Source organism: Theropithecus gelada, chromosome 19 (assembly GCF_003255815.1).
Source record: "Theropithecus gelada isolate Dixy chromosome 19, Tgel_1.0, whole genome shotgun sequence".
Classification (NCBI taxonomy): Eukaryota; Metazoa; Chordata; class Mammalia; order Primates; family Cercopithecidae; genus Theropithecus; species Theropithecus gelada.
Genome location: NC_037687.1, coordinates 37,700,696 through 37,728,006, shown reverse-complemented (window position 1 = coordinate 37,728,006; position 27,311 = coordinate 37,700,696). Strand labels below are relative to the sequence as shown.

General features: G+C 54.4%; 1 protein-coding gene across 1 annotated transcript; it reads right to left on the bottom strand.

Moving 5' to 3' along the window:
• Positions 1–248: 248 nt before the first annotated feature.
• On the bottom strand, positions 249–27,145 carry LIPE (lipase E, hormone sensitive type). Its single transcript, XM_025366191.1, has 11 exons — positions 26,016–27,145; positions 9,006–9,541; positions 6,924–7,014; positions 6,668–6,813; positions 6,298–6,483; positions 5,866–6,160; positions 4,859–5,086; positions 4,082–4,258; positions 1,363–1,787; positions 640–832; positions 249–599 (listed from the first exon to the last, which is right to left on the bottom strand). Exons 1-11 carry the CDS (start codon positions 26,914–26,916, stop codon positions 328–330), a joined length of 3,450 nt encoding a protein of 1,149 aa, XP_025221976.1. The 5' UTR covers positions 26,917–27,145; the 3' UTR covers positions 249–327.
• Positions 27,146–27,311: the final 166 nt, after the last annotated feature.

The following is a 27,311-nucleotide window of genomic DNA, read 5'->3' as shown; positions in this document are numbered from 1 at the left end:
ACAGTGAGTCCAGCTAACCGAAGGTCTTCAAGGGGGGGAGCTAAGGACCCAGCATCTCCTGGCAGTATACCTGGATGAAGTACGAGGGGAGGTGGGTCTGGGTTACCAGGAAGTCCACTCCCTTCTGGTCCCAAGAATCCAGGCCCCCACACTCCTTCCTCATTCCAGGTTTCTTGGTTCCCAGCCGCTTGAGTCCGATGCTGCCCCCTGGTGGGCAAATACCCCACCGTATTTGAGAGAGGCCAAACTAATTAAATACTTTTATTTACAACAGACAGACAAACAGACCGACCTGCAAGGGAGGGCCAGTCCCCGTCCCTGCGGCGGTCACAGCAGCAGCAGAAGGTAGCGGTGGTGTGCAGGTCCAGCCGTCTCGGTGACCGGTGTGTGTGCGCGTCCCCCTCCCCGTGGCGGGGGTCTCTGCTTTCGGGCCCCCGCCCCGCCCCCTTGCCACCCCCGACTTAAGTAAGGCACAGCCCGCGCCCCCTCCCGCCCGGCCCGGAGCGCATTCATGACGGAGGCCGGCGCAGATGGGAACAGCAGGCTTTTAGTGTCGCCCCCCGCAGCCCCCGTCTCCCCGCGCAGCCCGGATCCGGCGGGCGGCTCAGACCAGAGGTGGGGCAGGCGTGGGCGCGGCAGGCGGAGTGAGGATGAGGCGGATGCGCTCCACGCACAGCTCCGCGGCCTGGCGCGTCTCGCGGCATAGCGCCGCCAGGGTCAGGAAGCCGTGTGGCAGGTCTTCCACCACGCGCAGCGTCACCGGCTGGCCCAGGTTGCGCAGTCGCCGCGCGAACATGACCGAGTCGTCCAGCATGGGGTCCAGCGCGCACGCCTAGGGGACAGCAGGACGGACGTGGAGAGAGGGTGGGGGACCGACAGACCGGGGTCAGGTAGAGCGAGGAGGGGTTTGATGAACAAAGGGAGCAGGAAATATGGATACAGACAGGGGTGGACGGAGGCAGGAGACATGGTGGGTGAGGAGTTAGGGAGAGAATGAGGGAAGTGGGGGAGTGGTGGGAAGGAAGGGAGAATGACTTGAACTGCGCTCCCTGGCCTCTGTCCAGCCTCTCCCTCCCCACCCCGCCAAACCCACCTTTTTTCCCTCTTGATTCTCCAAGCCCAAGGGGCTGCCCCACTGATCCTGTCTCTTGGTATTCAAAATTGCAAAATAAAGCGGAGGCAGCCCTGACTCCTGTCCTCCTCCCGTTTGTTCGGGGCATTGTTCTCTCCTGGGTACACGCCTGTCCCTTTCTCCCCACTCCAGAGCTTTCTTTCCCAGGTGCACCTGTGCCCGGTCCCGCTCCTCCCTGGGTGCCCTGCTCCTCTCTAAATGCACCTGTGCCGGCCCCCTCTGGCACTCACCACGATGTGCACAGGTGGCAGGCTCTTGAGCATGCTGTCGGGTGCCAACAGCGGCGACATGAAGGGGTTCTTGACTATAGGCGAGGAGTAGAGGGGCATCTGTGTGGCACCCTGGCTGGAACGTCGTGGGTGGAAACCCTCGGGGAAGGCGGCATTGACGCCCAGGCCTCTGTCTATGGGGCTCAGCTTATTTTTGGCCTCAGCCTCTTCCTCTGCATCCTCAGGTGGTAATAAGAAGTTGACATCGGAGGGTGTGGAGGAGCTAAGTGTCTCAGCTGACAGCGACATCTCGGGGGTGTCCGACAACGTCTCGGAGTTTCCCCTCTGGCTCAAGTCCCTCAGGGTCAGGTTCTTGAGGGAATCCGTGCCCAGTGGGCCCTGGGGCTGGGCCAGCGCTGCTTCAGACACACTGCGGCGCATGGGCTCTGAGAGAGGGGGAGCAGATAGGCCTGGCTCCGTTAGTTTGGGTGTGTGTGGCTGGCAGGGAATGCAATGGGAAGGGCAGTCACCTGTGGAGGGCTGTGAAAGGCTGTTTCCCCAGACTCTTGCCTAGGGGATGGGTGGAGTTCCAGATGCCCCAGGTGGTCATGGGGGCGGGAGTCTTGGCAGTGGGGCTGTGTGTCCTAGTGAAGGGGGTGTGTGTGTGTGTGTGACTGGGAAGGTTAGGTGCAGTTTACTTCTAGGAACCTATTTTTTCTTCTAGATCAAGGAAATGAAAATAGTCCTTGGTTCATAGGTGGCAGGACTCAGTGGGTTAAGATGTGGGATTAGGTACTGCTACCCACTGGGAATCACAGTATATCAGTTTTTTTTTTTTTTTTTTTTGAGACAAAGTCTCGCTCTGTCACCCAGGCTGGAGGGCAGTGGCAAGAACATGGCTCACTGCATCCTCCACCTCCCAGGTTCAAGTGATTCTCGTGCCTCAGCTTCCTGAGTAGCTGGGACCATAGACATGTGCCACCATGCCCAGCTAATTTTTGTGGTTTTTTTTTTTTAGCAGAGACGGGGTTTTGCCATGTTGGCCAGGCCTCCCAAAGTGCTGGGATTACACTTACCACAGGGTGTAAATGGATCAAAGTGACTTGAATAGTGAGCAGGCCCAGTGGCTTGAAGGGAGGCTCTGTTCACAGGGAGCTAACAAGTCTCCAGCGTGTATCCAATTCTTAGGGGTCTGGCACCTGTAGCCAACATGGATCTGCTTCCCCAAATTTCCTTTGTGTTCTTCAGTTTTATCCCTTCACATGACTAGGCAAGCAAGTGCCCAAATGATGCTAAAGATATACTTTCAGCCCACCTGGTGTGCCCAGCTTGGCCTCAGATCTGTTCATTTTATCAGACCCACACTGCCTACCACGAGGGCCAAGACCCTACAGCTTCAGTTTTTTACTTCTTTTTTTTTTTTTTTTTTGAGATGGAGTCTTGCTCTGTTGCCCAGGCTGGAGTGCAGTGATGCGATCTCAGCTCACTGCAACCTCCGCCTCCTGGGTTCAAGCAATTCTCCTGTCACAGCCTCCTGAGTAGCTGGGATTACAGGTGTGCCACCATGCCCAGCTAACTTTTATTTTTTTTTGAGACAGAGTCTCACTTTGTCACCCAGGCTCGAGTGCAGTGGTGTAATCTTGGCTCACTGCAACCTCGCCTTCTGGGTTCAAGCGATTCTCCTGCCTCAGCCTCCTGAGTAGCTGGGATTACAGGCGCCTGCCACCACACTTGGCTAATTTTTGTATTTTTAGTGGAGATGGGGTTTCACCATGTTGGTCAGGCTGGTCTTGAATTTCTGACCTTGTGATCTGCCCGCCTCAGCCTCCTAAAGTGCTGGGATTACAGGCATGAGCCATCGCGCCTGGCCAATTTTTGTATTTTTAATAGAGATGGGGTTTCACTATGTTGGCCAAGCTGGTCTTGAACTCCTGACCTCAAGTGATCCGCCAGCCTCGGCTTCCCAAAGTGTTGGGATTACAGGCGTGAGCCACCACACGCAGCCTTACTTGTCTTTATAAATCCACGAAGGCGAGGTGCAAAACAATGTGAGAGTAACTACTTGAGTGCTCTGTGGCCCAGAGGGTCACTGGAACAGAATGGGCACACCAGGGGTGTTGGCATCTTCTAATAGCACCTACTGGGTGCCACGTATTGTGCTGGCCACTTGACCCAAATGGGTGGAGGCAGACCTCACCACAGCCCAGTAAGGGTACTCTTTTAAAAAAAATTTTTTTTGAGACAAGGTCTCACTCTGTTGCCCAGGCTGGAGTATAGAGGCTCAATCTTGGCTCACTGAAATCTCTGCTACCCAGGTTCAAGCGATTCTCATAGGCTTCAGCCTCCCTGCTAGCTGGGACTACAGGTGTACACCACCACACCCTGCTAATTTTTGTATTTTTTTGTAGAGAAGGGATTTTGCCATGTTGGCCAGGCTGGTCTTGAACTCCTGACCTCAAGTGATCTGCCCACCTTGGCCTCCCAAAGTGCTGGGATTACAGGCGTGTGCCACCACACCCGGCTAATTTTTTTGTATTTTTACTAGAGACAGGGTTTTGTCATGTTGACCAGGCTGGTCTTGAACTCCTGACCTCAAGTGATCTGCCCACCTCAGCCTCCCAAAGTGCTGGGATTGCAGGCCTGAACCACCATGCCCAGCATCTTCCCTGGGACTTTTGCTGTGCTAGGCTGTCCCTTCTGCCCACCCTGGCTGGGCAGGTGATGGGAGTGAATCACTCACCTGCTATGGGCTCTGACATCTTTTGGGACTTGCGCCCACTTAACTCCAGGAAGGAGTTGAGCCATGAGGAGGCACCCAGACGGAAGTCTCGAAGGAGCAGGGCTGTGTCCCGCCGCACCAGCCCCATCATGCCTAGGGCTTTCTGGTCTGAGTTGGAGTGGTCTTCTGTCTTTGCACCTGCAGAGTATATGTGGGGAGCTGAGTTGTTTTCCTCTCTTTCTGGGCCCAGTCTTAACACCCAGAACTTCAGGCATCTGTGGCCCCAGGGACGTGAGAATATCCAATTGCTTCAAAAGGGATAAGGAGTCTGGGCGCAGTAGCGCACTCCTATAGTCCTAGTACTTTGGGAGGCCAAGGCGAGAGGATGGCTTGAGCCCAGGAGTTCAAGACCAGCCTGGGCAACATAGCAAAAAACAAATTAGCTGGGCGTGGGTGTGGGCGTGGTGGTGCACGCCTGTAGTCCCAGCTACTTGGGAAGCTGAGGCAGGATGATTGCTTCAGCCTGGGAGGTCAAGGCTACAGTGAGGTGTGTTTGAGCCATTGCACTCAGCCTGAGCGACACGAGACCTTGTCTCTCCCTCCCTCTCTCTCTCTCTCACACACACACACACACACACCAAAAAAAAAAAAAAAAAAAAAAAAAAAAGGACAAGGAGTCTTAGATTCCTCTGCCTGGCCTCTCCTTCCTCAGTCACAGGAGTCCCGGTCCCCAGCCCATCCCTGCAGGACCCAGATATCCATGCAGTCCTGTTTCCCTGCTGAGGGTGTGGGCCTCACCAGCATAGGCACTGACACACTTGGAGAGCACGCTGAGGGGCAGCAGGGGGTCCATGAGGCTCAGCAGGCGGGAGGGAGAGGCGGCAGGCTGCAGCATTGTGGCCGGGTAGGCTGCCATGATGCCATCTGGCACCCGCACCCCGTAGGCTGCTGCCCGAAGAGCCACGGTGAAGCAGAGGTTCCCGCCTGCACTGTCCCCCGCAAGGCAGATTCGTTCCCCTGTTGAGCCTGGTTTGGGAGAGGGGTGGTTGGTTACAGCCTGGCAGGGGCAGGAGACTGGGGAGGGAGGGTAGGGAGGAACTCAAGCTGGGAGAACTGGGCTCTCCAAGGTGGGGTGTGGGGCACTCCCAGGCCTAGCAGACTGCAGTTTTAGAGAATGGCAGACTGAGGCACAGATTTGGGCTCATGTGGTAGACAGAGGATCAGGATGACTCAGGACCTGGAGAGGCGCAGGGAAGTGCTGGGAAAGTCTGTCGGGGCTGGAGATTGGGAGCAGCGAGGGCAGGTGGTGGGGAAGGGGAGCTGAGCTCAGGCCTGTTGCAGGATGGGGGCCTCAGAGGATGGGAATGGAAGGTCAGGGTTCAGGCTCAGCACAGAGGGCCTGGGCTGCAGGCTCTGTGCTCTGGGGCATGGCCACACCCTGCTCTGTGCCTCAGTGTCCTCCCAAGATGCTGATCTTCAAAGAGGGAGGTCAGAGAAGCTGGACTGTGGGCCAGGAGGCCGGCAGGACAGGAAAGCAGGGCCTGGAGCTACCAGAGGGGGATGGCAGAGGCCCAAGGAGACAGGACGGTGGGTGGGAAGTGGAGGTGGAGGAGATGGAGAGTCTGGGTGCCACAGTCGGGGACAGAGGATAAAGTGGCTGAGGCGGAAGATTGGGCAGGACCTGGGTGAGCAAGAGCTGGGAGGTGTGGGGGTGAGGAAGGTAGAAAGTGTGAGGCTGGAGGAGCTTGAAGCAGGCTGGGCAGGATGGGAGCAGATGCAGGTGGCTGTGGGAGTCTGAGGCTCACCAAGGAGGGCGCAGTGCTTGATGGCCCAGCAGTAGGCGAAGAAGCACTCCTCCAACGCACGGGGGAAGGGGGCCTCGGGGGCCAGGGAATAGTCGATGGAGATGATGGGGGCACCCAGCTCCTGGGCCCAGCTCTTGAGGTAGGGCTCATGGGATTTGGAGGTCTGGGCCACGAAGCCACCGCCGTGGAAGTGCACTATCAGGGACTGCGAGCGGGGTGCCTGCTGGGGGCGCGGCCACAGCTCCAGGCTCCGTTGGCCGTTGGACTTTACCAGGCTGCTGAGCTCCTCACTGTCCTGGGGGTGAGGAGGGAGGCGGTGTGTGAGGTTGGGGAGAGCTGGCCAGGGCTGCACCCCTCCATGGGGATGCCAAGGCGGGGGCTGCCCGTGCTTCTTGGCTGTGTCCCTGTCCCTGGCTGAGGCTGGAACCCTACCTGTCCTTCACGCAGGTCGTAGGAGATGAGCCTGACTAGGACGGGCCCGGGGCCTGTGTGGGCCAGTGGGGGTGAGATGGTGACCGTGAGTGTGGGGTCAGCAGTCAGCGGCATCTCAAAGGCTTCGGGTGGCAGGCTGAGCAGGCGGCTTACTCTCACGGTGGCCGATGTCATGTTGGCCAGAGACTGGAGGGAGGGGACAGAAGGGGTGCTGGGGAGGGTCTGCCTGCAGGGGTGCCCTTGACCCCTCCCTCTGATCCCCAGTCTTTCCCCTTGTGTGCCATCCCTGGGCCTGGAGCCCCACAGAGACCTACTGTGGCCTCAGATGGGTCTCTGGGCCTCAGTGTCCCCATCGGTAACAGGCCCTCACCGATAGCACTTCCATCTCGGTGATGTTCCAGAAGGCTTTCCAGAAGTGCACGTCCAGGTTCTGTGTGATCCGCTCAAATTCAGCCCCACGCAGCTCGGGGTCGATGGCAAAGCGGCCGCTGGTGAAGAGGGAGCTGGCGGCCACACCTGGGGTTTGGAAGGGGTGTCAGGGAGCCCCAGTGGGTCAGGCTACTTGGACAGGAGTGGGGAGGAGGGCCAGGAGGGTAGGCTGCGAGTAGAACCCGGCTGGGACTCACTGAGGCCTGTCTCGTTGCGTTTGTAGTGCTCTCCGAAGGACACCAGCCCAATGGAGATGGTCTGCAGGAATGGCCGGATGGCAGGTGTGAACTGTGGAGAGATGCGGCTGCGTCACCCACCGCTCAGGAGAGGGATGGGGACAGGGCAGGAGCAAGGCACAGGGATGTGCAGGGAAGACACGTTCATTGAGTAAATGTTTCATGAGCTCCTACTGTGTGCTGGGCATAGCTCTCACCTGGTTCAAGGACCTGATGTTCTCAAACGGAAAACAAATGATCAGCAGACAAGCAAAGCCATGCACAGTATCACAACAAGGAATGACGAATGGTTTGAGAAAAAAAAAGGCAGTAAGTGGAGAGGACACGAGCGATGACTAGGGGTCAGGCTACTTAGCGGGTCTCAGAGGAGATCTGACTGAAGCGAGGGGAGGGTGTTCCCTGCACAGGGCACAGAGAGCGTGAAGGCTTAAAGGTGAGCTCCTAGGAGACTGAGGCAGGAGAATCGCTTGAACCAGGGAGGCAGAGGTTGCAGTGAGTGGAGATCACACCACTGCACTCCAGCCTGGGCAACAGAGTGAGACTCCGTCGCAAAAAAAAAAAAGGTGAGCTCATGCTTGGTGCTTGACCTGGGTATCGACAGCCAGGAGGCCAGTGTGGCTGGAGCAGAGTGAGCAGTGGGGAGAGGGGCAGGCAGTAACACTGGAGAGGCAAAGGGGGCTCATGCAGGTCCTGGGCAGAGGAATTTGGATTTCATTCTCAGTGCAGGGTGGTGCCACTGGTAGGCTGTGAGGTGGGGAGTAGGATGGTGCAGGGACTTCCTGAAAGTCAGAGAGAGGATGGATGGGGAGAGGGGGCAGCCGGAAGACAGTAACAGGGAGATGGCCAGAGACAGCCCCCCAAGCACAGGGACCTGAGGCAGAAAGACAGCCAGAGAGGGTGACTGAGGCCTAGACATGGGGCCAGCCGGCCACCACAGGGGAAGGGGGAGACAGCGTCTGACAGAGCAGATAGGCAGTTAAGGAAAGATGGTGGGGGCCGGGTGCGGTGGCTCATGCCTGTAAACCCAGCACTTTGGGAGGCCTAGGCGGGCGGATCACTTGAGGTCAGGAGTTTGAGACCAGCCTGGCCAACGTGATGAAACCCCATCCCTATTAAACAAAATACAAAAAAAAAAAAAACAAAAACAAAAAAACACAAGACAATGGGGACACAGGATCAGAGGAAATGGAGCCACAGGAGGCCAAGGCAAGGGACTGGTGCATTCTTGTGTTCACTCTACACTGGCCAAGGTCCTACTGCGTGCTAGACACCGGGCTGGTCCAGTGACCAAGACAGGGGAGGCCTCTGCCCTCCCAGAGGCTGACATTTTAGAGGGGAGACTGCCCTGTACGAAAGCAGAGCTGGGCCCTGCCCCTGGCCAGGTGCCCAGTAGGCCAGAGGGCACCTGAATGCCTGGCTATTATGGCTGGGATGCTGGTTCGGGCAGCCCCAGGATCTCTTTCTCATGACTCTAGGGTCACAGCTGGGACACAGGGAGGAGCTGGCTGGCCCAGCTGGGCTGATCAATACTCGTGGGTTCAGCCCTGGTGAGGGGAGGTTTCCAGGAACACCTGGGCTGGGTTGCTGAGAACAGGCTAGCCTGCAGGGAAGCCTGGAGACATGGGGTGGGAGGGGGAGGCTGAGGTGAGGGGAGGCCCAGAGAGGGCCAGAAAGACTACAGGGTCACATGGCTCCAGATCCCTCCCTGAGGGGTCTCAACCTCAAGTGACTTCAGGGGCCAGACAGGTAACAGAGTGAATGTATCTCCTGTGTGTAGGACAACAGAGAGTAGTGGATATCCTGGTGAAAAAGCTCTGCAAGTTGGATTTCTTACTACCCAGCAGATATGACCTAGGGCCCATGAGTTTGAGACCCCTGGTGCAGCTCTGTCTGAGCTCCAGCCAACTTCCCCTTTCTGTACCTGCTGTTTGCTGAGTCCGATAATGCTGACCACTGTGGTTACTTTACCATATTATAGGCCAGGCCAGGGGCCACCAGGTGCCTTCATCGTGGGCCCAGAGGGGCACGGGGCAGGGGGCTCACCTGGAAGCCCAGGCAGCGGCCATAGAAGCATCCCTTATGCAGCGTAACATACTCCCGGAGGAAGTCGGCGGTGAGCCCCTCGTCGCCCTCAAAGAAGAGCACCCCCGGCTGATTGGTAACCAGCAGGCGCTGAGCATAGTAGACCAGAGCGCGGAGCTGGGTGAGGGCAGCCAGGTAAGCCTCCAGCTCGGCCAGGTTGTGGTTGGTGCGGAAGAAGATGCTGCGGCGGTTGGAGGCCACATAGCGGGATTTGTGCAGGAGGTGTGCCACGCAGCAGCGGGCTGTGTGCACCAGGCTGCGGTACCCATTGGCAGGTGTCTCTGGGTCCAGGTCAAAGAGGTGTGCCACACCCAGCAGGCGGCCCAGGGCCGGCTCCAGCCCCAGTGCCTGCTCCCGCACACCGGCAAAAACGCCTGACAGCCGCTGGGCCGTTTCCCCAGGACCCTGGCTCGAGAAGAAGGCTATGTTGTCCTCTGCCAGAGTCACCAGCGACTGTGTCATTGTGCGCAGGTCCATGTTGTAGATGAGCTTCGAGGCTGTGGGTAGGTGGGGAGGCCTGTTAGGCGGGGCCGGACCAAGCCTTGCTCAGCTGGAGCCCAGGAGTCTGGGCCATAGCTTATCCGCTCCTCCTTCAGACCCCAGCACTGTCTTCTTTCAGTTCCAGGAGCCCAGGACCCCAGATTCCTTCTCCTTTCGACACAAGAGGTCACCCTCTTGTCTCTAGGAATCAGAAGTTTGGGGCCCCAGTTCCCAGTGCCTTTGTCCCTCCTCAGGAGCCAGTAGTTTGGGCCCTCATCTCCTCCTCCCTCAGACTCAGGAGTCCAAGCCCCAGACCCTTCCTCTTCAGGATCCAGGAGCCCCTGCTGTCACCTCTTTGGGACTCAGAAACTTGCTGCCCTGGCCTCCTATCCCTCGGACCCAGGAATCCAGACATTCCCTGAGCCCACATGACTCTGCTTCCCTAACTCATTCATCTCTCCTATGATCCAGGAGGCTGCCGGTCCTTTCTTCCTTCCAGGGACCCAAGAGTCCAGGCACCTGTTTCCATGAACTCACCTGGGGCCCAAGACTCCTTCTCCTAGATTCCAAGAAGTCTAGACCTCCAGTTGGTCCCCACTCTCAGGACCCTGGAGTCCAGGTCCTCCATCCCATCTTTCCTTCTTAGGCCCCAAGTGCTACCCACAGGCCCTGCCCCTCCAACAACATTTGGGAGAGTTCAGCCCCAGTCCTCCCATTCCCATCTCTCCGGACCCTGGTCCCCAAGCGCAGTTCTCCCTGAACTCAGGAGTTCACAATTCTAGACTTCACTGATGAGTCATTCCTCGTTCTTCAAGTCTGGCTGTGGAAGCCCCTCCAAATCCCAGTTCCCTCCCTGTTTCTCTGAGAGATCCCAAAAACTCAGTCTTGCTTCTCCCCCAGTGGGGTCCCCTGGCCTTCAGGCTTGTCCACGGGTCCTGGGTTGCATGGCCAGCTCTGCTGCCCTGCCTGGAACAGCGATACTCATCGCTGTTATCGACCTTGAGCATATCCGTGCAGGTCCCGGGCTGAGAGCTTTCTGTGTGTTTGCTGCTTTAACGCGCTAACCCTCTGGGACCCATGTCACCTAGGTTCAAATCTCTATTGTTGCCAGCATCCCCATTTTACAGGAGAGGAAACTGAGGCTCAGGTTTTTTTTTTCTGAGATGGAGTCTCGCTCTGTTGCCCAGGCTGGAGAGCAGTGGCGCGATCTCAGCTCACTGCAAGCTCCCGCTCCCGGGTTCACGCCATTCTCCTGCCTCAACCTCCTGAGTAGCTGGGACTACAGGCGCCCGCCACCATGCCCGGCTCATTTTTTGTATTTTTAGTAGAGGCGGGGTTTCACCATGTTAGCCAGGATGGTCTCGATCTCCTGACCTCAGATCTGCCTGCCTCAGCCTCCTAAAGTGCTGGGATTACAGGCATGAGCCACCGCGCCCTGCCGAGGCTCAGGTTTTAAGTGAGGAGGTTAAAGCTGCACTGCAAGTGGCAGAGCTTTTGTAAACCCAGCTCTCTGAGTCCACAGCCACACTAACGTGGGGCTCCCCGCTAGGACTCTGGAAACCACATCTCAAAATCTGCCCTGGACTATGTCTGATTCACCACACTTCCCGGTCCCCAATGATCTTCCCTCTGAGATCCTTTCCCAGGCATTCAGGCCGTCCTGTTTCTTGGATGCCTTGTCACTCAGGTCCTGAACAAGCTGCCGTTGGTGGAATGCTACCATCTACTCCAGGGACTTCCCTCCCAAAGCCCAGCAGCTTGCCTCTTCCCCTAGAAGAAGGTATTTCCTTTCCCTTCTAGGTCCTGGGGCCTGGCAGCGCCATTCCTGTCTCTCAGCTGGCTGCACACTCACCCCTCCTAGGCATCTTCCGAGCTCCCCTGGGCTGAGACTGCTGGTCTGTGGCTTGTGCCAGTAGCAGCCTGGGGCTATAAACCCGGGGGCGGGGCTGGCCTGCCCAGGGTGTAGCCGCACAAGCCACCTCCCACCCAGAAAGATCAGTGAGGACCACGTGCTGTAAACAGAGTAGAGGGCCCAGCTCCCTGCCCTGCCCCCCACCTGCTCGCAGACTCAGCTCAACTGGTAGTCCTGCTACAGGCTCCTCTGCCTTAGAACCCAGGAGTCCACACCCACAGCCCCTCCTCCCTCAGACCCAGGAGTCCAGGGCCCCAGCCCCTTCATCCTTTAGGACCCAGGAGTCCCAGCCCCAGTCCTGAACAAACTGTCCCCTCTCACCCAGCCAGGCTGCCCTCTCTCTCCCCAGAGAGGACTCAGGAAGCCAAAGGCCCAGTGATCTCAGCTCCCGCCTCCTAGTCTGGCCCTGGCACAGCCAGCCCCAGCTGTTGGGGGGAGAGAGGAGGTAGCCAGCCCAGCCTGTCCCTCCTGGAAGGACAAAAGCCGATTAAGGGCAGTGCCAGGCTCAGCTAGGGGCCTGAGCTGCCTGCTGGTCCTACTGGGTGGTTGAACATACCGGGTACCCTGGATCTGTCACTTACCCCTCTCAGCCTACCCTGCTGTGATTGGCATCCCCACCTCACACATAGGGAAACAGAGGCTCAGAGAGATGCTTCATCCATGTCATTCACCTGTGTCATTCCACACACTCCTTGTCTGGCCTCAGCTTGTCACCTCAAACAGATACTCCCCAGTTGCTCCTCCCCATCTAAGATATGCATGCCCCCATTATTTTCTGCCATGATACTTAGTTCTGTTCCATCCTGCCATTTGACACTTTATAATTTGTCTACGTTTGTTCATCTCCCCCAGGACAGGACTAGGTTTTATGGAGCCATGAAACTTATAAGGTACAGGGGCGTGGCCCTTTGGGAAGAAGAAATACAGAATTACAAGTACAAGATTAGGGCCTTGGGCCGGGCGTGGTAGCACTTTGGGAGGCTGAGGCGGGCGGATCATGAGGTCAGGAGATCGAGACCATCCTGGCTAACACAGTGAAACCCCGTCTCTACTAGAAATACAAAAAATTGGCCGGGCGCGGTGGCTCAAGCCTGTAATCCCAGCACTTTGGGAGGCCGAGGCGGGTGGATCACGAGGTTAGGAGATCGAGACCATCCTGGCTAACATGGTGAAACCCCGTCTCTACTAAAAATACAAAAAACTAGCCGGGCGTGGTGGCGGGCGCCTGTAGTCCCAGCTACTCGGAGGCTGAGGCGGGAGAATGGCGTGAACCCGGGAGGTGGAGCTTGCAGTGAGCCGAGATCGTGCCACTGCACTCCAGCCTGGGCGACAGAGCGAGACTCCATCTCAAAAAACAAACAAACAAACAAAACAAAACAAAACAAAACAAAAAAACAAAACAAAACAAACAAACAAAAAAGAAATACAAAAAATTAGCCAGGCGTGGTGGCGGGCGCCTGTAGTCCCAGCTACTCAGGAGGTTGAGGCAGGAGAATGGCGTGAACCCGGGAGGCGGAGCTTGTAGTGAGCTAAGATCGTGCCACTGCACTCCAGCCTGGGTGACAAAGTGAGACTCTGTCTTAAAAAAAGAAAAAAAAAAAAAAAAAGATTGGGCCTTGGAAGGGGCCTGTGTGACTGAGGGGCCCTGAGGCCTCAGGGTCATTTGCTTGGCTGGAGGTGAATCTTCTGTCCCGGACTGTCATACCTCAGGTGGCCCTGGGGCCCACCATGGGATCTGGCACATAGCAGATGCTCAGTGGATATCTGAAGCAGGAAGGAAGGCATGAAGAGGCAGAGTGAGGGCAGAAGGGCTAGTTAGCTCGGGAGAGGACTGCCCCTTCCCAGGGCTGGCGGATAGATGGATAGACAGAGGCCTCAGGAGTCAGTGTTAGGCTTGCAGCTGTGAAAATGGGACGACGTGGGCTAGGCACGGTGGCTCATGCCTATAATCCCAGCACTTTGGAAGGCCAAGGTGGGTGGATCACAAGGTCAGGAAATTGAGACCATCCTGACCAACATGGTGAAACCCCGTCTCTACTAAAAATACAAAAATTAGTGGTATGGTGGCGCATGCCTGTAGTCCCAGTTATTGAGAGGCTGAGGCAGGAGAATGGCTTGAACTCAGGACGTGGATGTTGCAGTGAGCCGAGATCATGCCACTGCACTCCAGTCTGGCGATACAGCGAGACTCTGTCAGAAAAGAAAGGAAGAAAGGAGGCCGGGTGTGGTGGCTCACGCCTGTAATCCCAGCACTTTGGGAGGCCGAGGCGGGTGGATCATGAGGTCAGGAAATCGAGACCATCCTGGCTAACACAGTGAAACCCCGTCTCTACTAAAAATACAAAAAAGTAGCCGGGCGCGGTTGTGGGCACCTGTAGTCCCAGCTACTCAGGAGGCTGAGGCAGGAGAATGGCATGAACCCGGGAGGCGGAGTTTGCAGTGAGCGGAGATCATGCCACTGCACTCCAGCCTGGGCAACAGAGCAAGACTCCGTGTCAAAAAAAAAAAAAAAAAAAAAAAAAGGAAAGGACGAAGGAAAGAAAGAAGGAAAGAAAGAAAGAGAAAATGGGATGATGGCCCAAGCCCTTGCTGGCAACCCTGGATAAGTCTGTTTTCCTCATCTGGAAACTGCACTTGGTCGTTCTGCTGGCTCAGGATGGGAGACAGGGTTTATAAGTGGGGCCATGGCCCGTGTGTTCTGCATGCGGTTTGCTTTGTGGGCTCACTCGGCCTTCCTGAAATGGTGTATTGGGTGATTTTTCTGTGCGGCCCTTGTCACCGTCTAGCATACTATACAATTTACTACAGGAATACCTTGCTTTACTGTGCCTTGCACGTATTGCATTGTTTACAAATTGAAGGTTTGTGGCAACCCTGTTTCAAACAAGTCTGTTGGCACCATTTTTCTGACAGCAGGAGCTCACTTCGTGTCTCTGTGTCACATTTTGGTAATTTTCACAGAGTTTCACACTTTTTCATTATTATTATATCTGTTATGATGATCTGTGATCAATGATCTTTGGTGTTACTATTGTAATTGGGGGCACCACCAACCATGTTCACGTAAGAGGGCAAACTTTACCGATTAATGTTGTGTGTGTTCTGACTGCTCCACTGACCAGCCATTTCCCCCATCTCTCTTCTCCTTGAGCCTCCATATTCCCTGAGACATACACTATTGAGGCCGGGTGTGGTGGCTCATGCCTGTAATCCCAGCACTTTGGGAGGCTGAGGCGGGTGGATCACTTGAGGTCAGGAGTTTGAGACCAGCCTGGCCAACATGGTGAAACCCCATCTCTACTAAAAATAAAAAATTAGCCAGGTGTGGTGGTGGGTGCCTATAATCCCAGCTACTTGGGAGGCTGTGGCAGGAGAATCGCTTGAACCCGGGAGGCAGAGGTTGTAGTGAGCCAAGATCACACCTTTGTACTCCAGCCTGGGCAATAGAGCGAGACTGTCTCAAATAAATGAAATGAAATGAAAAATAAAATGTAAAATAAAATAAAATAGGAATCTGGCCAATTAATAACCCTACAATGACCTCGAAGCGTTCAAGTGAAAGAAAAGTCTCGTGTCTCTCACTTTAAATCAAAAGCTAGAAGTGATTAAGCTTAGTAAGGAAGACATGTCCAATGCTGAAACAGGCTAAAAACGAGGCCTCTTCTGCCAGTTAGCCAAGTTGTGAATGCAAAGGAAAAATTCATGAAAGTAATTAAAAGTGCTACTCCAGTGAACATGTGAATGATAAGAAAGTGAACCAGCCTTGGCCAGGCGTGGTGGCTTACGCCTGTAATCCTAGCACTTTGGGAGGCCGAGGTGGGCGGATCACGAGGTCAGGAGATTGAGACCATTCTGGCTAACACGGTGAAACCCCGTCTCTACTAAGAATAGAAAAAAATTAGCCAGGTGTGGTGGTGGGCACCTGTAGTCCCAGCTACTAGGGAGGCTGAGGCAGGAGAATGGCGTGAACCTGGGAGGTGGAGCTTGCAGTGAGCTGAGATCACGCCACTGCACTCCAGCCTGGGCGACAGAGTAAGACTCTGTCTGCAAAAAAAAAAAAAAAAAAAAAAACCAGAAAGTGAACCAGCCTTATTGTGGATATGGAGAAAGTTTGAATGGTCTGGATAGAAGGTCAAACTAGCCACATTTCCTTAAGCCAAAGCCTAATCCCGAGCAAAGCCCTATCCTTCTTCAATTCTATGAAGGGTGAGAGAGGTGAGGAAACTGTAGAAAAAAGGTTGGAAGCTAGCAGAGGTGGATTCATGAGGTTTAAGGAAAGAAGGCATCTCTGTAACATAAAAGCGCAGGGTGACAGCTGGGCACCGTGGCTCACGCCTGTAATCCCAGCACTTTGGGAGGCTGAGGCAGGCAGATCACCTGAGGTCAGGAGTTTGAGACCAGCCTGACCAACATGGAGAAACCCCATGTCTACTTAAAATACAAAAAATTAGCTGGGCATGGTGGTGGTACATGCCTGTAATCCCAGCTACTTGGGAGGCTGAGGCAGGAGAGTCACTTGAACCTGGGAGGTGGAGCTTGCAGTGAGCCAAGATGGTGCCATGCACTCCAGCCTGAGCAACAAGAGAGAAACTTCATCTCAAAAAAAAAAAAAAAATTGCAAGGTGATGTGGCAAGCGCTGCTGGAGGAGCTGCAGCAAGTTATCTAGATCTAGCCAAGATCATTGAGGAAGATGGCTGCCTTAAGCAACATATTTTCAGTGTAGATGAAACCACCATGTATTGGAAGAAGATGCCATCTAGGACTTTCATAGCTGGAGGGAAGGTCAGTGCCTGGCTCCAAAGCTTCAAGGCCAGGCTGACCCCCTTATTAGGGGCTAATGCAGCTGGTGACTCAGTTGAAGTCGGTGCTCATTTATCATTCCAGAAATCCTAGGGCCTTCAGGATTACGCCAAATGTACTCTGCCTGTGCTCTTAAATGGAACAAAGCCTAGATGACAGCATGTCTGTTTATAGCATGGTTTACTGAATATTTCAAGCCCACTGTTGAGATGGACTGCACAGAAAAAAACAAAATATTTCTCAATGACAATGCACGTGGTCACCAGAGAGCCCTGGTGGAGCCATATGAGTGGATTAATGTTGTTTTCCTGCCTGCTAACAATATCATCTGTTCTGCAGCCCACTGGCCAAGGAATATTTTCAACTTTTAAGTCTTATTATTTATCATTATTTTTTTAATTTTCAGTTTTAGGGTTGGATTTCTGCTGTGTCGCCCGGGTTGGAGTGCAGTGGTGCGATCATAGCTCACTGCAGCCTTGAACTTCTGGGCTCAGGTGATCCTCCCACTGCAGCCTCCTGAGTAGCGGGGACTACAGATGGGCACCACCATGCCTGGTTCTTTTTTTTTTTTTTTTTTCCAGGTTTTTAGAGACAGAGTCTTGCGACATTGCCTAGATAGCTGGTTTTGAACTCCAGGCCTCAAGAGGATCCTCCTGCCTTGGCCTCTTTAGTAGCTGGGATTACAGGTGAGAGCCACTGCACCTGGCTAACTTTTTGTATTTTTTAAGAGAGAGGGCTGTGTTGCCTAGGCTGGTCTTGAACACCGGACCTCAAGTGATCCTCCTGCCTCAGCCTCTTGAATAGCTGGGATTATAGGCATGTGCCACCATGCCTAGCTCTAAGTCTTATTAAATAATAAAAACTAGAAATACATTTTAAAATAGAAATACATTTTGTAGGCTGGGTGCGGTAGCTCATACTTGTATTTGCAGCACTTTGGGAGGCCAAGGCAGGAAGATAGCTTGAGACCAGTTTGAGATTAACCTGGGTAACATAGTGAGACCCTCCCCATCTACAAAAAAAAAAAAAAAAAAATTAAAGAAATACATTTGATAGCCAGGAATAATGGCAACAAAGGATTTAGACTATGACATAGACTTGGTTGATAAAGCACCAGCAGGCTTTGACAGGACTGACCCCATTTTTTTTTTTTTTTTTTTGAGACAAGTTTCACTCTTGTTGCCCAGGCTGGGGTGCAATGGTGCGATCTCGGCTCACTGCAACCTCCGCCTTCCAGGTTCGAGTGATTCTCCTGCCTCAGCCTCCCAAGTAGCTGGGACTACAGGCGCCTGCCACCATGCCCAGCTAATTTTAGAATTTTTAGTAGAGACGGGGTTTTACCATGTTGGCCAGGCTGGTCTCAAACTCCTGACCTTGGGTGATTTGCCCACTTCGGCCTCCCAAAGTGCTGGGATAATAGGCGTGAGCCACTGTGCCTGGCCTGACCCCAATTTTGAAAGTTCTACTGTGGCCAAAATGGTATCAAACGGCATCACATGCTACAGAGAACTGTTTTGTGAAAGAGTTAATTGAAGCAGAAAACTTCATTGTTACCTTATTTTAAGAAACTGCCACAGCCACTTTCCACAACCACCACCCTCGTGAGTCAGCAGCCACTACCACTGGGGCAAGACCCTCCACCAGCAAAAAGATGAGGATTTGCTGAAGGCTCAGATGATCATTAGCATAGTATGGGGCCAGCCGTGGTAGCTCATGCTTGTAATCTCGGCACTTTGGGAGGTCAAGGCAGGAGGCTCACTTGAGGCTAGGAGTTCGAGACCAGCCTGGGCAACATAGTGAGATTCCGTCTCTACAGAAAAAACAAACAAACAAACAAAATATGTACATGATATTTTTAAACATATGTTATTGTACACTTAATAGAGTATAGGATAGTATAAACATAACTTTTCTATGCACTGGGCAACCAACAAATTTGTGTGACTTGCTTTATCAAGTGGTCTGGAACCAAACCCCAAATATCTCTGAGACATGCCTGAATTTATATTGTTTGCTCTCTGTCTCCCCCACTAGATTGTAAGTTCCCTGAGGGCAGGGACTTTTGCCTGTTTTATTTAGCCCTTAGGCAGTGCCTGGTGCACTGCCATCCCTTGGTAAAGTGGTAGCATCCATGCTGGTACGGATCTTTTAAGGTAAGGAGTGGGGGCTGGGCGCGGTGGCTCATGCCTGTAATCCCAGCACTTTGGGAGGCCGAGGCGGGTGGATCACCTGAGGTCGGGAGTTCGAGACCAGCCTGGCCAATATGGAGAAACCCCGTCTCTACTAAAAATACAAAATTAGCTGGGTGTGGTGGCGCATGCCTGTAGTCCTAGCTACTCAGGAGGCTAAGGCAGAAGAATTGCTTGAACCCAGGAGACGGAGGTTGTGGTGAGAAGAGATCGCACCATTGCACTCCAGCCTGAGCAATAAGAGTGAAACTCTGTCTCAAAAAAAAAAAAAAAAAGATAAAAAGATGAGGAGAGGTGACATTTCCGACAAAACAAGTGACTACACAAAGGAGTGGGGAAGGGGCTGCACCCAGGCACTAGGGACTCCAGAGCGCTGCCCTTTGTCCTGTTCCAGGCTGCTCCCTGAGGGCTGGGCTGGGTGGAGCTGGCAGGAAGGGATGTTGAGGCTGCCAGAAACTTGCCAGGAATCCCTGGCAGAGGGCACTGGGGCAGGGGCAGGCCCACTGGGGCCGTGGGTGCAGACTAGGGCAGAGGTAGGGCAGAGGGGATTTGGCTTTGGGGGGTGTCCCACTGACTGGGCACTGGACCTTTCTTTGCCCTAAAGAGCTTCTGGACAGCTGAATCCGACTCCTGGGGACTGAGCAGGAATAAGGAGGGCGGTGGGGAAGGAAGTGGGGTGGGGATGGATGGGGGATGGAGGAAGGGCCAGGTCTGGGGTCTGGGAGGAAGCAAAGGCTTCTGAAGTCGGGAAGCCTGGAATCAGATGCAGGCGGGGACAATGAGTGGCTGAATAAAAGAGCAAACATTGCACCAACAGTCTCTGCGTGCCTGGTACCTGGTCTCTTTCTGTGTGTGTGTGTGTGTGTGAATTTAGAAATAGGGATCAAATCTAGCTATGTTGCCTCGACTGGTCTCGAACTCCTGCACTAAAGCAATCCTCCTACCTCGGTCTCTCAAAGTGCTGGGATTTCTTTTCTTGTGGGTTTTTTTTTTTTTTTCATTCTCAAAGGAGGTGATGAGATTTCTTTATGTGTTATATGCGAAGTGACTCATGTCACCTGCCCCACAACCCATGAGGGAGGGACCATTATCATCCCTTTTGGCAGATGACAAAATTGAGGTACAGAAAGGTGACATGACCACCTGGGGTCACACGGCCAGCAGGGGGCAGCTCCAGGGCAGCGCTGCTGATCTCTGCTGTTTCCTTGTGCTGCTCCCTCTGTCTGTGCTTCAAAGTATATGCTTTCTGGTCAGGTGTGAGGGTGTCTGGGGTTCACGTGTACATATGCACCTCTGCAGGTATGTGTCATGGCTAGCGTGTCCTGGCCTGTGTCCATCGGCACTGGTATGTTTGAAGGTGTGAATGTTTGTATGCAAGTGTCATGGCCTATGTGTGTTTCTTAGCCTGTGAATGTATCTGTGTCTCTGTTTCTCTTGGCCTGTGAGCTTGTGTGGGTGTATTTGTTTATGTATAAAGCGATATACATGCTTGTGCATGTCTTGGTCTCTGCGTGTGTGTTGAGAACAAACCTCTCCCCATTTGCTTAAGCTGGAACCCAGGATGTCATCCTGGCCACCTCCCCACACTCCAACTCCCATGTAATCCATCCCCTAGTCCTGCCCACTCTGCCTACCAAAGGCCTCTGGAACCTGGCCCTTCTCCCCACCTCCACTGCCTCCTCCCTGGTGCAGGCTGTAGCATCATTATCTAGGTGACTGTGACAGCTCTTTATATATTTCTGATTTTGTTCTCTTTGTTGTCTGCATAGCAGCCACAGGATCCTTCTAAAACATAAATCTGTTCACACACTTCAACCCTTCAACACCCTCTCCTTTGCTTTCAGGATAAAGCCCCCAATCCTGGACATGGCCTCCCAAGCCAGGTACCATCCTCCTCTCTCTCTCTCTTTTTGAGACAAAGTCTCATTGTTGCCCAGGCTGGAGTACAGTGGTGCCATCACAGCTCACTGCAGCCTCAGCCTCCTGGGCTCAATTGATCCTCCCATCTCAGCCTCCCAAGTAGCTGGGACTACAGGTACACCTGACAATGCCTGGCTAATGTTTGTATTTTTGGTAGAGATGGGGTCTTGCAGGCCGGGCGCGGTGGCTCAAGCCTGTAATCCCAGCACTTTGGGAGGCCGAGACGGGCGGATCACGAGGTCAGGGGATTGAGACCATCCTGGCTAACACGGTGAAACCCCGTCTCTACTAAAAATAGAAAAAACTAGCCGGGCGAGGTGGCGGGCACCTGTAGTCCCAGCACTCGGGAGGCTGAGGCAGGAGAATGGCGGGAATCCGGGAGGCGGAGCTTGCAGTGAGCTGAGATTGCGCCACTGCACCCTGGGCGACAGAGCGAGACTCCGTCTCAAAAAAAAAAAAAAAAAAAAGAGATGGGGTCTTGCTATGTTGCCCATGCTAGCCTCAAACTGCTGGACTCAAGGGGTCCTCCCACCTTGACCTCCGAAAGTGCCAGGATTACAGGTGTGAGCCACTGTACCCAGCTACCATCCTCCTCTCTTAACCTGCCTGAGCTGTTTCCTCTTCCTCTTCCTCCTGGCCCTGGCTGAGCTCCCTCTGCACTGTAACTCAATGCTTCCTCAAGCCTCAGGTCTTTCTCCATCCTGTCCACTCTGTTGCCCTGCCTGCCCCCTGCACACTTAACGCCTGTCCATCCTTCGGTCCAATATTGCCTCCTTGGGAAGCCTCCCAATTCTATCTTCCCAGGTATTTTTCTCTGTTGTATTTATGACAGTCTACAATCATAGTCTTATCTGAGTAACATCTGTGTCCCCAGCTCAACTGTGAAGCTGTTCTTCTTGCTACCGAGAGCCCAGGCCTAGCACAGCTCAGTGTTCAATGAATGTCTGCTGAACGAATTTGTGTGACTGGAACCTCTTGGGCCCAGAATCAAATTTGGGCCACAACTGCTGTGGGCCCACAAACTCCCTGCCTGGAGGAGGCTGGGGCAGCCATCTCTTTGCCCTCACTGGCCAAGTAAGGAAGCCTAGGTGGCCTTGGTCCCTCAGAGCCCCAGTGTCGTCATCTGGGAAATGGGGTGATCATAAGGACACTAGCCTCATCCAGTTACTGGCAAGATGAAACTGATGACGAGGATTGCTCCAGCCAGCCCAGATGCCCTTGAGGCAGGAGTGAGGTCTGATTAATTTATCTAAAGCCTGGCACGAGGGCGGGGCCTTAGGAAATAATGACAGGCAAATCTTGGAGTTTGCAGGAATGAGCCTTTGTGAATGGCTCATTTTGCAGGGAGCCCTGCCCAACTGGATTCTGACTCCTCATGACAACCCCAAGGGAAGCATGAGTATTATGATCTCTGTTACAGTTCACGACAACCCCAAGGGAAGCATGAGTATTATGATCTCTGTTACAGTTCACACATTCCTTCACTTATTAATCCAATAAATATTTGAGTGCCTATTTGCCTGGCATACCAAGCTCTGGAAGAACAGGGTAAACAAGGCAGATACAGTCCTGCTTTTAGGATGTTCACTGTCTAGTGAGGACTAACAGTAACAATAACCTTCAGTTCTCCTGAGGGTTTGCTGTGTGCCTGTGCCAAATGCTCTACACTCACTCTAACCTCACAAAAGGAGGTACTCCTATCATCATACCCATTTTAGAGCTCAGAAAGCTGAGGCAGGGAAAGAGGGAGTCTCCTGCCCAGCACATCACAGCTCCCAGCCTGAGGAACCAGATCTCCAACGCCCACGTTTCTTAACTACAGTCTGTACTGCCTCTGGGTATGCTATGCTGGTGTGAGGCTCAGTGTCTTGCTGTGACAGCGAGTGCCCTTGGGCTTCAGTCTGTCTGCCCTCTGAGCCTGTCTGAGCCTGCGTGTGTCTGGAGCCAACTCCAGGCCTATTCTGGGCTAATGATGTGTTCTATGGCAGGGGAAGCAATGAGTTTGGGGTCCCGGGAGCTGAGGGGTGGTGTTAGTTTCCTTCCTGCATGGGAACTTCCCACAGGTCCCCATGCTGATTGATAACTGCTTGTAACTGAGGACCTGCCCCTGCCTGAGGCTTGCAGCATTTCTGTTGGTCTGTCAGCCTTTGTTCTGCCTTTTGAGACCTGAAAATAATGTGACACCCTAGAGAAATCAGGCCTTCCCTTTTCCTGAGGCAGGTGTGCAGGTCTGCAGGTCTGAAGCCAAGCCAGGGCCATTTGTCCTGGAAAGGGTAGGGACCAGGGCTAGGCCACAGTGGAGCTGGCTGAAGCAGGTGGGCTGACAATGAATGGATGGATGGATGGACTGACTTGCCGAGTGGGAGGCCGGGACTGCGATGAGCTTTACTGGCCCCGCTGCACTCTCCACTATGGGTACCCCTTCCTCCTACCTCTCCTTGACTCAGCCCTAGACTTCCTCTTTGAGTAACACCTGCTAACTTCCTTCCCCCTTATCCTCTCAAGAGCGCTGGAGCCCTGAACATCGGCGCTTGAACCATTCCCCAGGTGGAAAAACACTGAGGGCAGCCGTTGCCCTTGGTCACACGGCGAATACGGAATCCGAGCGGGAACCTGGGTCCACGAGGCTCGCATTCCGGACTCTGCTCCCAAGCCGATCCGGGCGTCAGCTAGTCCCTGTGCCAGGGTGGGCCTCTCGGCTCTCACATCACCCCCTTCTCACAGTGGATCATCCCGTTTTCCCCGCAAGCGGCAATGGGCGCAGACCCCCCCACTCCTCGTGGCAGTGGGCCAGTCCACGCTGTCCCCACTACCCCGCAGGATGTACGAGGTTCCTTCCGGGCTGCTCCAGGTCTCCGCGCGCTCACCTTTGGCCTTGCCTTTTCGCCACCGCCGGCGACCACGGCTCCTCGAGACCTCTTTGGCATTCTTCGAGGCCGGGGCCATAGCGGCCTCGGCGGGTTCCATTCCCCCGGCCGACTCCATCAATTCCCCGCGGTCCTCGCGCGGGGGCCAATTCCAGCCGCGAGGCCCTGCCCAGGGGGCCAATCCTCGCTACACACTACCGTCGGGCCCCCCTATTACCCAATCCCGAGCTTGTTATTCTCTGGGTACTGCTCCCTAGCCAATCCTGGTCTCCCTCCGCTGCCGTGCTCCGCCCCCAACCGCCAGAATTTAAGAGCTGGCTCCGCCCCCTATCGCGCATTAAAGGGCTCGCGGCCAACAAAAAGGCAGCCCTGGGGGCGGCGAAAAGCGTCCTTCGGGCAGGACTAGTGCGGAGCCCCGCGGGGAGCACCCCAGCAGGGAAGTCCCAATCTTCCCACGTGCTGGGAAGCCTCCCATGTGCTGGCTCAGTCTCGCCATCCCACTCACCTTCCCAGGGAGGGATCCCCTAGAACGCGGCCCGGCCCGCCTTTTGAAGGGGTAAAAGTGGGGCGCCTCTGGGCCTCTGCCTGGGGTGGGGGCGGGCCAGGTCCTCTGCCAAGTCAAAGACGAGGCGGGGCGCCAGCGCTGGAGGCGTGGCTGTGCCTGAGAGCCGTTGGAGGAGGGAGCCCCGCCTTCCCTCTCCTGGCCCCTAGTTCTCCTATTGCGCTTTTCCTGGGGGATCTTTCTCCCTCTGTCTCCGCCCCCCAATCCCTGCTTCCGAGAATGGGGGTGGTGGGTGGTGGTGGCGAGGACGCTCGGCGCCTGCGCACTAGCTTCACGCCGCGGGCCGGCCCAAGAGCGGAGGTAGAGGGAACGACGCATGCCTGAGAAAAGGCGGGAAACATAGGAGGCTCGAGGCTTGCGCACACGCACACAGCTAACTGCTTCTGGACCGCCTGAGAGGCGGCCTCACCGGCCGTGGCGGTGTGGGGCGGGCATCCCTTGAGACTGTGTTCTGGAGGCCTGGAGAAACAGCTTTCCATCCTCAGCACTGGGGAGAGCAGACCTCGATCCCTGTCTTTGCCTGCTGCCCCTCCTCCTTCCCTCTCAAAGCATACCCACCAGCCCTGGCTCTGAGAAACGCATTATCCTCTTATCAGCTCTGGGAGAGACAGGACGGACTGGCTTCTGGGCGGTGGGGCCGCCATTGCCTGCCCTCTGGACCAGGGCCTCACAGATGCGCTCAACTTCAGGATTAGGGCTGCGTTGCCTTTTTCCCCCCACGACAGGGGACTTCAACAAGTAACCTCCAGTTCCAGAGATAAAACTTGCATTCCTCCCTTCTCCATAGCAGGGGTTTTGAGCCTAGAGAAGGAAGATCCGAGCTTCCTGGGGCTCCTATGAAGCAGGCAGGGGGCAGCACTGGGCCCCGGGAAGAGGCAGAGAAGGCGAGAGAGCGCCTGCAGCGAGCCCAGAGCCTTGGGCCCGTTATCCTCTGATGCTGCTCCCCCAACTTTCCTGCCGTCAGCCCCTGACCTTGCCTGAGACCTTGGCGGCTCCCGCACCTCCTCCCAGCTCCTCCTTGCTGAGAACACAACCCGCAAGGCCATTCCGCCTGGCTGGACTGAGTCCCCTATGGAGGCAACCTGGCAGGAAGCAGGTGTCTTCCTGGCAGCAGAGGACAGACCTGGTAAACTGAGAGACTGTTGATGCCCCGATGTTCTGCCTAGCCTGCATGGAAACTCCAGAAGGGTAAGGTCCCATCTGGCATTGTATTGCTGGGACTTATGCCTGTGTCTGCCCCAGAGCTGGTGCTTGGTCAGTTTCTGTGGATGGATGAATGAATACTGGCAAGAGGGCCACTTTCCTGGTCTCCTGGTCCCTAGCCCAGAGTGCCTTCCCACTCTGGGATTTGATTTTCCCCAGATCCTCTGTAGGGAGGGAGCCTGGTCCAGGGGAGAAAGACCCCGGCTTCAAATCCTGACTTTGCCACTTCCTAACTGCATGGCCCTGTGCAAGAACCCTTACTTCTTTATTTTTCTGCCTCAGTGTCCTCATTTATAAAATGAGGATGTTGGCCAGTTGCTCGGTGGCTCATGCCTGTAATCTCAGCACTTTGGGAGGCCGAGGTGGGAGGCTTGCTTGGGACCAGGAGTTCGAGACCAGCCTGGGCAACATAGCGAGCCCACGTCTCTAAAGAAATGTAAAAATTAGCTGGGTATGGTGGTGCACCTGTAGTCCCAGCTACTTGGGAGGCTGAGGTAGGAGGATCGCTTGAGCCCAGGAGTTTGAGGCTGCAGTGAGCCATGATCATGCCACTGCACTCCAGCCTGGGCGACAGAGTGAGACTTCGTTTTTTCTTTTTTTGAGATGGAGTCTTACTCTGTCGCCCAGACTGCAGTGCAGTGGCGCGATCTCGGCTCATTGCAACCTCCACCTCCTGGGTTCAAGCGATTCTCTGCCTCATCCTCCTGAGTAGCTGGGATTACAGGCACCCGCCACTATGCCTGGCTAATTTTTGTATTTTTAGTAGAGATGGTGTTTCACCATCTTGGCTAGGATGATCTTGAACTCTTGGCCTCAAGCAATCCACCTGCCTTGGCCTCCCAAAGTGCTGGGATTACAGGCGTGAGCCACTGTGCCCGGCTTTTTTTTTGTTTGTTTAATAATGGGAATGTTGATCTTTATCTCAGGATTGTTGAAGGATAACCAGAGCTAACCTGATACACCATAAGTTTTTAGTATTTCTTAAGTAAATGAATGACTGTCCTGAGAGGCTTCAATTCCTCCAGGTTCAAACTCACCTGTATCCTGGTAGTGTCTGTGATTCTGGGCACTGGCTTTCTTATGTGGCGACGTCCCACCATATCCTGACATCACTTTATAACCAGATTTTCTTTTGAAGGGTAGCTTCACTCCCTGGGCCACCATTCCACCTATCGTGGCTAGAGACTCTGTGTCTGAAGATGATCCCACCTCTGATTCTGACTCAGAATCTGTGACCCACTCAGAAAGTGCCTTCCACTCTAGGGCTGATTGCTGTATGGATAGTTCCTGCAGTTTTGTTAGAAATCCCAGCTCTATCAAAGATCCCTGCTTGGATTTGGCTCCCTGGACTGGAGTTGTTTGCTGGTCTGACTGTTCAGGTGTCTCTTGGGATGTAGATTCAGTCGGGTCTGATGGCTCCCTTTTGGCTCCAGGTTTAGCCTGGGCCTCAGGTGTTGATTCCGCTTCTTGTTGAACTGGAGGTGGCTCTCCTGGCCCAGACCCTGGCTGGACTACATGTCTTTCTCTCAATGCTGGCTCCTGTTGAGTTATAGATTCTTTTCCTAGCCCAGGTCCCTGCTGGGAGGCAGGTTCCTGTTGAGTGAGGGGCACCCTTTTGACGTGAGGTGATTGCTGTGGTGCAGGCTTCTGTGGGGCAAGAAATTCCTCTTGTGAAGCAGATTTTTGTTGGGCTCTAGGATCCTTCTGGGATTCAGCATCATGTTGTGCATGGGTCTCCTGCTGGGTGAGGGGTCTTTGCCTTGAATCAGGCTCCTGTTGGGTCTTCGATTCTGGCTGGGCTATGGGTGTCTTTTCTGGCTCCGGCGTGGTTATAGGCCTCTGGTGTGGCTCAGGTTGCCAGTCTGGCCTAGATGCTGACTTAGAACCTGGCTCCATTGTTACTTCCCTCACGGGAGATATTGATCTTCCAGGTTTCATCCTCCTGGGCTCCCACCCAGCCTTCTCTCTTCACAGATATCTCATTGATTCCTCATGATGGCACGTTCCCTTGGGTTTCACTCCATCCTGGCATCATTGGTCTTCCTTTTTAAGGCAGCTGGCAGTGGGCCGATCACAGCTGGCCCCCACTAAGTAGTGAACTCTGTGCCTCTTTCTTTGGTGGGAGGATTAGGAATAGGAGGAGGCTATGTGCCCAGCACTCTCTTACAAGAAGGGAGGGGCTTGCTCTCTTGTGTCATAAATAGGGCCCCAGGGCCCCACCCCACCCACCACTCAGTTAAAATGTTTCTTCTCATAAGGCAAGCATCCCAGTTTAGGCTTCTGTGTCATCTGGGATGATAGAAGCCAGATGCTGGATAAGTGTTCCTTTTTCC